The 11960-nt window shown below is 41.7% G+C and overlaps 2 protein-coding genes and 1 non-coding gene across 3 annotated transcripts; 2 read left to right on the top strand and 1 right to left on the bottom strand.

The window, feature by feature from the left end:
- The first annotated feature begins 2746 nt into the window (after positions 1–2746).
- On the top strand, positions 2747–5435 carry LOC121301102 (40S ribosomal protein S15-like). Its single transcript, XM_041230239.1, has 4 exons — positions 2747–2765; positions 3672–3757; positions 4383–4617; positions 5277–5435. Exons 1-4 carry the CDS (start codon positions 2763–2765, stop codon positions 5388–5390), a joined length of 438 nt encoding a protein of 145 aa, XP_041086173.1. The 5' UTR covers positions 2747–2762; the 3' UTR covers positions 5391–5435.
- LOC121301107 lies at positions 3948–4079 on the top strand. Its single transcript, XR_005947592.1, has one exon. It is a non-coding gene; the product is annotated as a small nucleolar RNA SNORA35 (small nucleolar RNA).
- A 1184-nt stretch (positions 5436–6619) lies between the features above and the next one.
- On the bottom strand, positions 6620–9164 carry LOC121300982 (gap junction beta-1 protein-like). Its single transcript, XM_041230030.1, has 2 exons — positions 9050–9164; positions 6620–8049 (listed from the first exon to the last, which is right to left on the bottom strand). Exon 2 carries the CDS (start codon positions 8040–8042, stop codon positions 7437–7439), a length of 606 nt encoding a protein of 201 aa, XP_041085964.1. The 5' UTR covers positions 8043–8049; positions 9050–9164; the 3' UTR covers positions 6620–7436.
- Positions 9165–11960: the final 2796 nt, after the last annotated feature.

The raw sequence follows: 11960 nt of genomic DNA on the forward strand, positions 1-11960 counted from the left end.
TTCTAAGAGTAGCTCCGTTTGTATTTTTAATGGGTGATGGTACATTACACACAAACTTGAAGCTTAGTCACACACACACATCTAGGCTCTCTTGTCTGTGTATCTGGTCGGGATTATTAATGGCTAGTGTAAATAAAATCCATTCCCTGCCTGAAAGATGAGATGAGACCTCTTTGGAAACGAGAAGGCTTGTAAACCGGAGACTTAAAACGAAGATATTTTAAGTCCATCAGGTTTTAAAATCCATTTTCCTGGCTTTTAGTAGCTTCTGTGCCATTTCGTTGGTTTATTTTATCTCTTTGTGCAGTTTAACTTCTCATTTCTAATACATTCTCTGCACTTTTATAAAGGTTTACAAAGTACAACATAGAGATTAGCCCTCTGTGTTGGTCTGTGCCTGTAAGTCCATCATGTTTGTATTTTGCAGGACTGAAAGTCAGAGGTCTGTTCTGTTCAATTGGTATACATGTATGCTGTGCTTTACTGAAACTGCCATAAGCAGGAGATCTGAATGAAACATTTTCTTTGAAAAGGAGACACTAGCAAATTGAGCTTGGGAAGAATGAAAACAATCTCATGTCAGGTTGTACTGATCAAATGCAAACCCTTTCACCTGCTTTGATACGCTGTTATAGCAGTTATGATGAACTGCAGGTTGTCAGAAATCCTGGTTAATTTAATCCTGTTCATATCAACTGTAAATCTTTTGTTCACTTTGTAAACAAAGGGGGGTCTATCACAATAATATAGAAAAAGCTCCAGTACAGTATATGCACAAATTGCAAATTGTTACAATTACAGAAAATGTGCTGCTTATAAATGCCGACATAATAAAAGGGTTCCCACGGTACTGCAAGTTAAACCTTTACATAAGTTGTTATATACAATGTATTTGTATTTTAATCACACATTGTAAATGAAAGCACAGCAATTATACAGTCCTGGAGCGATGGCTTTAATTTAAGTCAAATATAAGAAGTCTAATAATGCTTTAATTTCACTTTGCAAGAATACATTAATCTAGCAGCATGGATCAATGACTCTTCGCCACAAGAGGGCACATTAACCCAATGAGCAATGCTTTCATACAGAATGTATAGCACAGTTAAGGTTGCCATGTCCGCTGTTTTACCGCGTAATTGGGCTACTTTGAAAAGCCCACGCGGGAATTTTGTTGCAGTCGCGGGTTTCATTTTTTTTGGCTAATTTGCATCCTTCTGTGGATTTTGGCACTTTAAATTTTTTTACATGCATGGTCCAATAAAAATAAAATAAAAAATAAAAAGGCCATATAGCACTATTCTCATAATTCACATATTGCAAAGCGGGTCCCCTTTTGTCTGTTTATACAGATCAGCTCAGATCTCACCCAAAATATATTAAATTAAACATAAACTTAATTATTTATTGTTATTGGTTTAAAATAGATATGTGTCCAGGTTTATACTGAAGTAGGGCAGTTTAAGGCATTTTACAACTCCCGAAAATACAGGAAGTTACATAATTGTGTGTGTGTGTTGTGTTCTTTTTCACTTCATGGAGTTTTGTTTCAGGTTATTCATTGTAGGTTTGCTGTTTTTTAATCTACATGGTTGTCTTCGTTTTATTATTCGTGGGAAACACTGCAGACCCCCTAAAAAGTAAACCAAAACATCCTCGCGTCATTAAACTGCTCTTTGCGCCTCTAGGTGCTAATTTCCAGAATCGCCACTGGTTGTTTATTTGTTCCATGTGGTGCAGATTCGATTATCAGAATTTATTGGGTTATACTTTTGTGTACATTTTAAGTGATAGATTTTTGGCTATCTTTCGGTTGTTTTTTAATCAGCTTTTTCGCTACAGAAGTCACACAGATTTGGCAACCCTGAACACAGTAAAACTGGTCATATCATATTTTTAAAAGCATGGAGCTAATTTGGGCTATTTGTCAACGCTGATGATAAATATTGCAGTCACTGAAATTATTACATTGTTTTACGTTGCACACAAGGCATTTATTAAGGTGATCGGGATACAATTTGATCTTCATAAATATTTGCAAAGCTACTAATTTTGTGATGGTTTCACCTACTTCGCATTGTTTGAAATGTGAGCTGCAGCGTTAAACTAGTCCAGTCTTCAGCTTGTTGTTCAGCAGGACGAGATCTGTTCAATATTAAAAGATTATATTGTTTGAAGATGACACTGACATAAAAAAAAACACACGCGGAACAAAATAAGAATGATCTTCCTGCAAATATACTCAACAGTACCATTAAAAGGCGAAACAGCTTCCATGGTAAAGTATTTTTTGTCTGTCGTTCATTTGCAGGCAAAATGTCCATTATGCCTCCCCTCCCCTCCCGTGGCGATGTGATAGTAGAGGATTCCAACATTCAGAACTAACAGATGTAGCAAAAACAGAATTCTGGAGCATACTGTGCACAGTGTCACAATACTGTAGTATTTCTCCAACCTTATTCTGACATTGCTGGTGCCACTACGGTATGCAGAAATACTGTATAGGCTTCCACCTATATTATAAGTAGTAGTAGTATTGGGCTGTAAATACTGTATGAATCTCGTTAAAAAATGAACTGCAAATAAAGAACAGCGAACAAACAATCGAAGCCGAAGTATTTTTTTTATATCATTCTGGACTGAACTGCTGGCAAATCATGCACCGGATGTGGTTTCACTGCACTGGCGGAAGTCGGCCCAGGTCCCGCGATATCGAGCACCGCGAGAAAAAGAACGATCCTTTCTGAAGAGATCCTGGCAAAATGGTGGGTGATGTGATCTTGAGCTGTGACTGTTTTTCACATACAATCTCATGTCATCCGTGCAGAAACATACAGGAACGCCGCGTTACAGCAATAAATGTTGACGACACGCAGCTTCGTTGATCACATGTACGTGTTATTGAGTTGGGAATAGTGAGATTATGACTTTTCTGATTACGTGTTTGTGTGCTGTATGTCAGCCATCTAACGCGTTTCCTTTAAATTCGCCACACAACGCCAGTATTAATCGCAATGTTGACTGTGTTCTTAATGTTTGTAGATGTTTTTACGAGGCTCAGTGTTTATTTGCCTTGCGATATTTCAGACCCGTCACCTCCGGTAATACAAGTTCATTAAAGGCCTAGTTTAACTCATACAACGGGTACCTGACTGTCCTAAGGACATTATTTTTTTGGTTGTCCGTATAAAAACACGCCCGCTCTGCCGGTCAGTTATCCTGCCTGTGCCTTTTCTGTAATGCGCGAGTATCAATGCATGTGGCCGGTACCTTCTGTTGTGTAGCTGTTTTATTGAACGGCTAGTGGTCTGTGTTTTGTTAACAAAGTGAAATAAGCGGCTTCATTATAAACGTTCCCCCTTCTGCTCTAGCTGTAACGTTAAACAAAACGTAACCAAGTTGTATATCGTTAGTTTAAACGTCTTTTGGGTTGCATACAATGCTAGTTGGCGTAGACCCACATTAGCTGCTGTGAACAAAAAACGCATGAAGGCAGCTTTAGGGTTACAGATGTCAGTTGGATTTGTGTGATATCTGTATTGGGTAACAATGTAAATAATTCCGAATGATACAAAAATAATAACCCTTATGCGTTTCTGTAATGCCCTTCATTGTTACAGTGATCTGGGGCGCTGTTGTACTGTATTAAGCCGGTTTTCCTTTCTCCACAGGCAGAAGTCGAGCAAAAGAAGAAACGAACCTTCAGGAAATTCACCTACAGGGGTGTTGACCTGGACCAGCTCCTGGACATGTCCTAGTGAGTACCCATCCTGTTCTACACAGCTTGTCCCCCTCAGAACCTCACTGCACTGGGTGGGCTTGGGACGCAGTGTGCGGCTTGCTGTTCTGTCTCTACACCAGGTAGGGGTGCATCTCCTGTTCATACTGGACCGTCATTTCATTGTGAAGTCTGTCCCAGAAGACTGTTGGAAGGTGTGGATGTCCAGTGGCACTGTCTAGTGACTTGATGACCTTTTCCTTGGCTTTCATGTCTCATTCCAGTGCCAGATTAACCCCAGTTTGCAGAAGGGCTGGGCTTCTGATCTGTAACCTCTCCCTTTCGAAGGCTGGGCACAAGTATTGCGTTTCCTACAGCCCTCAGTAGTCGTAGTAGTAGTGAAGGGTTTGATGGGTTGCTTCTTTGATTTGAAGTCGATGTAACAGGGCTGTTGATGCATTGAACATATCGTGTGTAGCACACTGTAGGGGAATGTACTTACTATTTTTTTTTTTTAAATCTGTTGCTCTTAGGCATTGCAGCAGTCGGCCCTTCCCCATTGTTTATTTGTGTAGCACAATGTTGCCTTTGAATTGGTGCTTTGAGGTGGTTTCATGTAAATCACAGCAGATGTCAGAGCTGAGCTGCTGTCTCTTCCCTGTAGCGAGCAGCTGATGCAGCTGTACTGCGCCCGCCAGCGACGCAGGCTGAACCGCGGGCTGCGTCGCAAGCAGCAGGCCCTCCTGAAACGTCTGCGCAAGGCCAAGAAGGAGGCTCCTCCCATGGAGAAGCCGGATGTGGTGAAGACTCACCTGCGCGACATGGTGATCCTCCCCGAGATGGTGGGCAGCATGGTGGGAGTGTACAACGGCAAGACCTTCAACCAGGTGGAAATCAAGGTGAGGCCAAAGCGCAGGCCGGTGTGGGAGACACGTGATGGAGTACTGCACCCAGTGGTGTTGGATTGTCTGTATGCCACAGTGGACCAAATCGGTTGTTGCTTTTGAAACCAAGCAGGCCGTCAGTCGGCAAGAACAATCAAATCTCCACTGACTGGCTGTTAGTTTAATCTAGCATGAAGACTATCCAGGTGTCAGTCATGTAATGCCCAGTTCTCGCTACCTATGTAATGCACGGTCAGCAAGTTTGTGAAAACGTTACTGAATGGCAGTCTTGTAGCTGGTGTGTTGATCGCACGTGGTTTAGGTAGTGTGGATACGACAGAAGTGGCAGAAAGCACAGACCTGAGTTTCCAGTTTAAGGCATATCCATTTTTAAAACATTCGTGTTATTTATAGTCTTGCATAGGGCTTATTAGCCCTAAAGTGTTTTCACGGTTGCTTTCACAGACCCCTGATTAGCTCTAATCTTAGACTGCCTAATCTTACCTTGAGTAAGATAACTGGTGCTAGTCTGGGTCTGTGAAACCAGCTGTTGGAGCATGTATTTATCAGTAAACATTGTATGCCATATTGGCATTTGCTAGTATTGATGGACACATTGGTAGCACATCAGTCTGACACTGTTGGCCCTACTCTGCCCTGTCTCTCTCCTCCAGCCCGAGATGATTGGCCACTACCTGGGCGAGTTCTCCATCACCTACAAGCCTGTGAAGCACGGTCGCCCTGGTATTGGTGCCACCCACTCCTCCCGGTTCATCCCTCTGAAGTAAAACTACTGCTGTCTCTGTATGTAAATAAAAGAGCGATCCAACCGACTGGCATGCCTCTGTCCCTTATTCCCTTTGCACAGTGCTGTTGTGCTGGAGGAAATGTCCAGTGTTGCACAGGTTTAATAAGCTGGAAGTGTACTACTGTTTGAATTTCATATTGGCTTGGTGGTTTGGGTTGACTACTAGCAGTAGTCCCTTTGTTATTGTACATCCTTGGAGTGCAGTGCAATGAAGGTTTTGGTGGAAGTGTTGCAGTAGAACAGTCTACCCTAGCCTAGGAAGAAGCAGGAAACTTTTTATTTGTATGTATTTCAGCTGCTAATTGGTATTATCCTAATAAGATATTCAAAACTAGCATGGTAGCAGAGTTTTTAAAATATTCTGGGTTAATGTTGGTGAGTGCTGTCATGTGAACTGGGAAATGCAGTGTTTTAAATACTTTCACTGAAGAGTAAAATGTATTGGCCAAAGTGTGCCATGATCTTGTATGTTATTGCTTTCAGATTAGTGCTAGGTTAATATGTTTAAAGTAGCAAAGTTTTTAATTTCCAATATATATGTACCCTTATAGAATTTAAATACAGTACACCCTCGCTGTGACGCCCTTCATTATAACAAACCCTTGGCTATAACGAACCTGGTCCCGGGACCCCAAATAAAGAAAACAAAAAAAGATCATGTAAACCCACTCTGTCAACACCCCGGTCCGTGAGCGCGGGATGTCGCCCCGGTCCGTGCGCGCGGGAGATCGCCACGGTCCGTACGCACAGGATGCCACCTTTGGAACCAGTAAGAGTATTAAATGGAAATATATTGATTTTAGGAGCTGATTTTTAATCTGTGGGGGTGGGGGGGAATAAAGCCAAAATTCAAAAATGGATCTGAAAACCTACATTTTAAAATTGTGTCCTAAACCTGATGCGTTCCTTCTCTTGGTTAAGGTATAGTGTTCAAATCTTTGCAAAATCAACTCTTGTTTTAATAAAAACCCGCGCTGTGTAACAGCCTCCAAAACAAAAATCATTTTTGCTTTAGCAACCATACAAAGCAAAATTAAAGAAAAAAACAAACCAAAAAAAAAGCTTGAGGGTCTGATTAACTTTTCATGTTTCTGTACTGCATTTTAATTTGAGAACAGTAAAGCAAAGGCAGAATACTGCATACATGAGACCAACAGGTACGTGTAATTCTACTTGTATTCACCCTCTCCTTAACTTACTCCAACAGTTTATCCTTCATTGTGAATGTCCTTTCGCTATAACAAACCCACTGATCTAACAAACAAAAGGCTTGGACCCCAGCGGGTTTGTTACAGCGAGGGTGTGCTGTACATTCATATCTATATTAGACAATGGCTCATTTGCTTTAGTTAGATGTTGGTAGTTATGTGACCTAATACATATCCTCTTATTGACATGTCAATTTCTTTAATGCCAATGGATTGTGACTGCACTGTATACTATTACAGATCCCACAGTAGGTCTCAGGGAATCAATAAGAGTATTAAATGGAAATATATTGATTTATAGGAGCTGATTTTTAATCTGGGGGTGGGGGGAATAAAGCCAAAATCCAAAAATGGATCTGAAAACCTACATTTTAAAATTGTGTCCTAAACCTGATGCGTTCCTTTTCTTGGTTAAGATATATTATTCAAATCTAATACAAAATAGCAGCATGTTTGTTTTCCCAAATCTGCACCTACACTACAAAATTCACTACTTTTGAGAAATCACGTTGATCCTAACTGTTTTTTTTTGGTCTAGTTGTAATATGTTGTGCACTTGGCACCTGCATTTAAATTGTGTTGTCCGATACAATGCCTATCCCCTTAGTGTAGTACTGGTGTGGGTACGGGTTGAAGAATAACTGGTTATTACTTAAGGAGGTTGGCATGGTTTAAATAAATAAATCCAAGGTCAAGTGCAACTCATTCTGACGTGAGTGTATTTATTGCTGCTGCTTCTCCCCCAAGCAACATTTATTTCGGGCAGCTCACCATCTAGTTCAAGTTTAAAATACAAGTAGCAATGTGTTGATCTCCGTCTATGGTAATATAGCTCCTTTCCCCACAAGCTTCTCTGAAAGGTACGTCAGTGACCGATAAGCCTCAAAGAAACAAACCAGCAAACTGACTGCTGAACAGCTACAGACCAGGAGAGAGAGGGCGTCGCTCACCCTGGCGCCTAACACCTTGCACATTACTAAACCCTGGCAAGGGGAGGCGCTGCAGGTTGTCTCGGAGGGCCTGGTGCTGTAGAGCTGATAGGCAATGAGCAGGAAGAGGCCCTCGATGATAGCCTTGCCCAGGAGACTGAGGAAATGCATGTGGGGCCTGGAATGGAGATATGGTGGACCTGGTTGATGGAGCAATGCGACGGCCAGCGCGAGAGTGAACAGGAAGATGAGCTGCAGGCAGTACAAATTGAAGGGAGCGATGGGGCTGTGCTGGTCGAAGCAGGCAGCGTGGCAGCCTACCACGCTGGTATTGCAGAGGAAGCCTCCCTCCCTGTCTCTCCAGGCTGTCTTGCCCTCCAGCACCAGAGTGAGGAGCCTCAGGAGGGTAGCAGTGGAGAGACAGAACCGGGACAGGGAGGTGGAGAGCGGACCAGTGCCACTCAGAAGCATTGTGATTCTCTCCGTGTGGAGCATGGCAACCCTGCAACAAAGAGGTGGGGTTCCGGCTTTCATTACATGATTCGTGTGCTGATGAGAAATATGTGACACTTCAATGTATAATAGCAATAATCAAAATAAGAGAAGTGGCATTTCTCCTTCCAGATCAGAACAGCATTGCATTCAAGGAAGCTTTCCAGTACGTTATTACAGAAAACAGTGATTGAAACACGAAGCTACTAATATAATAAATGTGTAAAACCAATCAACTAATTGTAACGCTCATTAAGGATTAATGTAATTCAAGGTGATCATACTGTTGGTAATGAAGTAAGCAGCCCCAATCGGTCTAGAGAGCCTTGTGAAAACACATGCTTCTAGTCTCTGACGTTACAATCTCTTTAACACAACACATCTATTGGTGTACTGTCAGCATCCTCAGAAACTTATAGTAATTGCAGTTTCTGTTCTTTTTATACACGCTTGTTAACTACATCCCACACTGGCTTAGCTAAAGCACAGGCAAGCAGAACCAATGAGAGTGGTAAGGAAAGCCCATTGGGTTAAACCCAAATAGAACTATTTTATTGATCATCTGTAGAACCTGGGCTTGTAACAAAAGCAACAAAATGAAACCAGCCCAGTGTTAGCCTGGTGAGCACCTTTATAAATGGTAATGCATGGAGCGCAGCTGCCAGTGTTTAAGAACTGGCTGAGACCAGTGTAGTGAAGTGGAATGCATGCCAGGTAAGATTTATACAGTTCTGTTGCTATTACTGCTGATGCCTGACTTGCAGGTTTAGACCTCTGGTCAGGCAGCTCCCATGATTGTGATTTCGGTCCTGGGATCAGGGTTTAAGTAGCTGCCTGGCAATGTGCCAGTCTTGGCCCAGCAATTGGTCGTGTTGCTGTTTCTATCTCGGGGGAGCTGTGCTAGTCCCCCCCCCCCAGTTCTTCCTACCATACTTGGTCTTGGTAGTGGAAGTGTGTGTAGAAAGAATTGCGACAGATTAAACAAGTTTCGTAAATAATTGTTTCCATACCTTTTGTCAACTGTGCCTCTTGTACGTCTCTTAATTTCTGTGTGTATCCGGAGCAGTCTGTTCCAAACCCCCTCTCCCTCTCTCTCGTCCTGTATGCTGTTCCCCAGCTGTCGCTGTGCTTTCTCTCCAAGCTCTCCTGTTTTGCCCTAAACACAGAGAGCTGCACCCAGGTGCTGCAGTTGTTTAGTCTGTACCCGGTCAGTGAAAGGAGGTCAGAACCAGCAAAGAACACACCTGCCTGGGAAAAGCCAGCTAAGTCCTTCTGTCAGTCAAAGGAGAAATGCTTGCAATAACTGCATTTGGTTGTTTTCACAGACAGTAGCACTAGTCTGTGAAATCAGCAGAAGGTGGTTTGAAGTGCTTCAGTTTTACAAAAAGTTCTGTAAATGCTCCCTGTCGTGCTCTCCTATTCGTTTTCTCAAATGTGCAGTTTTGAAAGAAACGCATGCTACTGCCAAACAGACTTGACGTGATATCTGACACTGCCCATTGTGAGGCAACAAACTTGGACACGAAGACAGAGCTTTTATACTGGGGGGGATTTAAGACATGTACTTGAAAAACCAAACTGGTTTGCCCAGAAAGTATGGAGGAATAAACACTAATTCATAGGTACCAGCACCAACAACATGTATAATTATACTGTATGACGAACAAAAACCCAGTATCTATTGAAATGCATACAGACACTGATGTGGAATACTGCAGTGCCCTCTTGTGGGGAGAAGCTGTCCCTACAAGCTCGTTTTGTCGCTTGAGCAGGGTGGTGATACAAGAGTCTCCCAGTGTAATCTCTGAACACTGGATTTTAAATAACCGTTCTGCCAGAAAAGTTACTGTTGGAATAACATTATGCCCTTATTTTTCTAAAGAAACCCCAACAGAACCATTGGACGATTACATCTCGGGTGCAAATCATTTTGAAAAAGAGCTTACTGGTGCTAAATCATCAGACCCCTCCTAAGTCAAGCTCCCTCCCCTACTTTTCAATGCGTGAAAGTGCGCAGTGAAGTCATGTTCACGACAGGCTTCTGCACTTCAGCCTTCCACAGACACAAACCTGTGCTGTGGATGAGTGTGGGTAATCCAGACCCAATGAGAAACTATCATCATCATCACCTATGATTGCTAAAGAATAATATATATTTTTATAATAAAAATACATTAAACATGTTCACTGGTGCCAAAAGTTTATGTTGCTGGCGCTATATGAGGTACCCTGCTGCTAGAATCTAGCACCAAATAATACACCCCTGCATCTTTACCAGCTATGGAAACACAATGGATTTGGAGCTGCACAGCCAGTATGAGTTCTGGCACCTGCTGTGTGCATTGTCCTATTAAGCTGGAGTACCATTGGTATAACAGGATATAAACACAGTAGCACTGTGGTATCAGTCTGCCAAAGGCAGCCTCTTCCCATGATAGCTAACACTGGCCCTTATTGCTCAAGCATTGCCACTGAAGGTCATGCATTGGAAACCTGTGCTAGGTTTAACGCTGCAGGCAATGCATCCTCACAGTGGATTACCTGCAGTGCTTGCATGAGTGCCTCATGAATAGGGAGCAATCCAGTCTCCTGCATTGAACTCGACTAGAGGATATCTTGGGGAATCTTGCCAAGAATGGCAACAGCCGCCTGTCTAATGTTCAGTAAATCTTACTTTCAAAGCTCATAGCTTTACATGGTTTTCATTTTGAAGGTGTTTTTGGAATGTAGAACAGAACAGAAGAGAGTGGATCTGAACTCTCACCATCTCATTCCTCGCGCTCACAAAAAATGAAACAAAGACGCATTTATTCCCTGTACTTTACCTCGCTCTGGATTTCATGTCAAGTAGTTCAGGTAAAATAAAAACAACCTCTTTTTTAATATCATTTTCTTACAGAAGTTTCATTACATTAAATGTCATTTTTCTGTTTTTTTTTTACATGTTGTATTTGAGTGTGTTCTCTTTGTGTGAAGCCTTGATCTCATTCACAATTAAGTTATTATTTTAACAATACACCCTGAGGGATCTGAGATGTATTTTGGTGTAGCTAATCCTTCATATCTTGCTGGGGTTAACCCTGCTTTGCTTCTTGAGTTTTAAGATATGATTTTAAACACGACCTTCGTGCTGTATTTGACTGACTCAGATTGATATAATGGGATACATATATACCTACCTGCATGAAAACCTCAGGGTGTGAGAATTTCAGTAATCAGTGATATGGAAACAATAGGCACTCCAGTGAAAATGTCAGACCACTTCGTGCTCTAATTAGGCATATTAAACAACTTCTAAAAAGTCTCCTGCATTTGACCATGTTTTCCTTTTCTCTTACTATTTTAAATGAATTGCATGTGTGGCTTATTAAAGTCATCAATTACATTAGACAAGCACTTCTTTGCCTCTCTTAAAAGGTTTTCAATTCCAGTGGTTTTCATTTCAAATGCACAACAAATCATAACAGATGAAGAAATGGGGTGTTTTAAAGGCTTAAACGGTATAAAATTTGGTTCTTTGTTTTTTTTGTTTTAAAGAATTTGCACGGTATAAAACAGATATATATATATATATAAAAAAAAAAAAAAAAAAAAACATGGCGATATGTTAAGAATATATTCATGAATATATGTGAAAAAATCCTGAAAAAAGCCTTTAGTACTCAAATAGAATGCAATATAATGCAATTGCGGGTTATTTCACAAACTTTGCTACGCAAAAGTAGCTCTGGATCACAGGGCTTGACTAGTTACCGGCTTGCATCATTCCCATCAGCCCCGTGCAGAGGCTCTCTGAGACAAAGGGCACTTTTGGGGCAGGGAGACAGGGGTCTAAGAGCTATGATCTAGTTTATTTATTTGTTTACATTATTTTAACACGGCGAGGCAAACCTAAATGTCCCACACCGCCACCTGCTGTCG

The sequence above is a fragment of the Polyodon spathula genome, chromosome 26 (genome assembly GCF_017654505.1).
Source record: "Polyodon spathula isolate WHYD16114869_AA chromosome 26, ASM1765450v1, whole genome shotgun sequence".
Lineage (NCBI taxonomy): Eukaryota > Metazoa > Chordata > Actinopteri > Acipenseriformes > Polyodontidae > Polyodon > Polyodon spathula.

Excerpts from the sequence above, each read along its gene's own strand:
- LOC121301102 (XM_041230239.1), top strand. Across the intron at positions 3,758-4,382 it reads CAGCTCCTGGACATGTCCTA|CGAGCAGCTGATGCAGCTGT; the intron begins GTGAGTACCCAT and ends TCTTCCCTGTAG. Across the intron at positions 4,618-5,276 it reads TCAACCAGGTGGAAATCAAG|CCCGAGATGATTGGCCACTA; the intron begins GTGAGGCCAAAG and ends TCTCTCCTCCAG.
- LOC121300982 (XM_041230030.1), bottom strand. The coding sequence starts at position 8,042 with ATGCTCCACACGGAGAGAATCACAATGCTTCTGAGTGGCACTGGTCCG.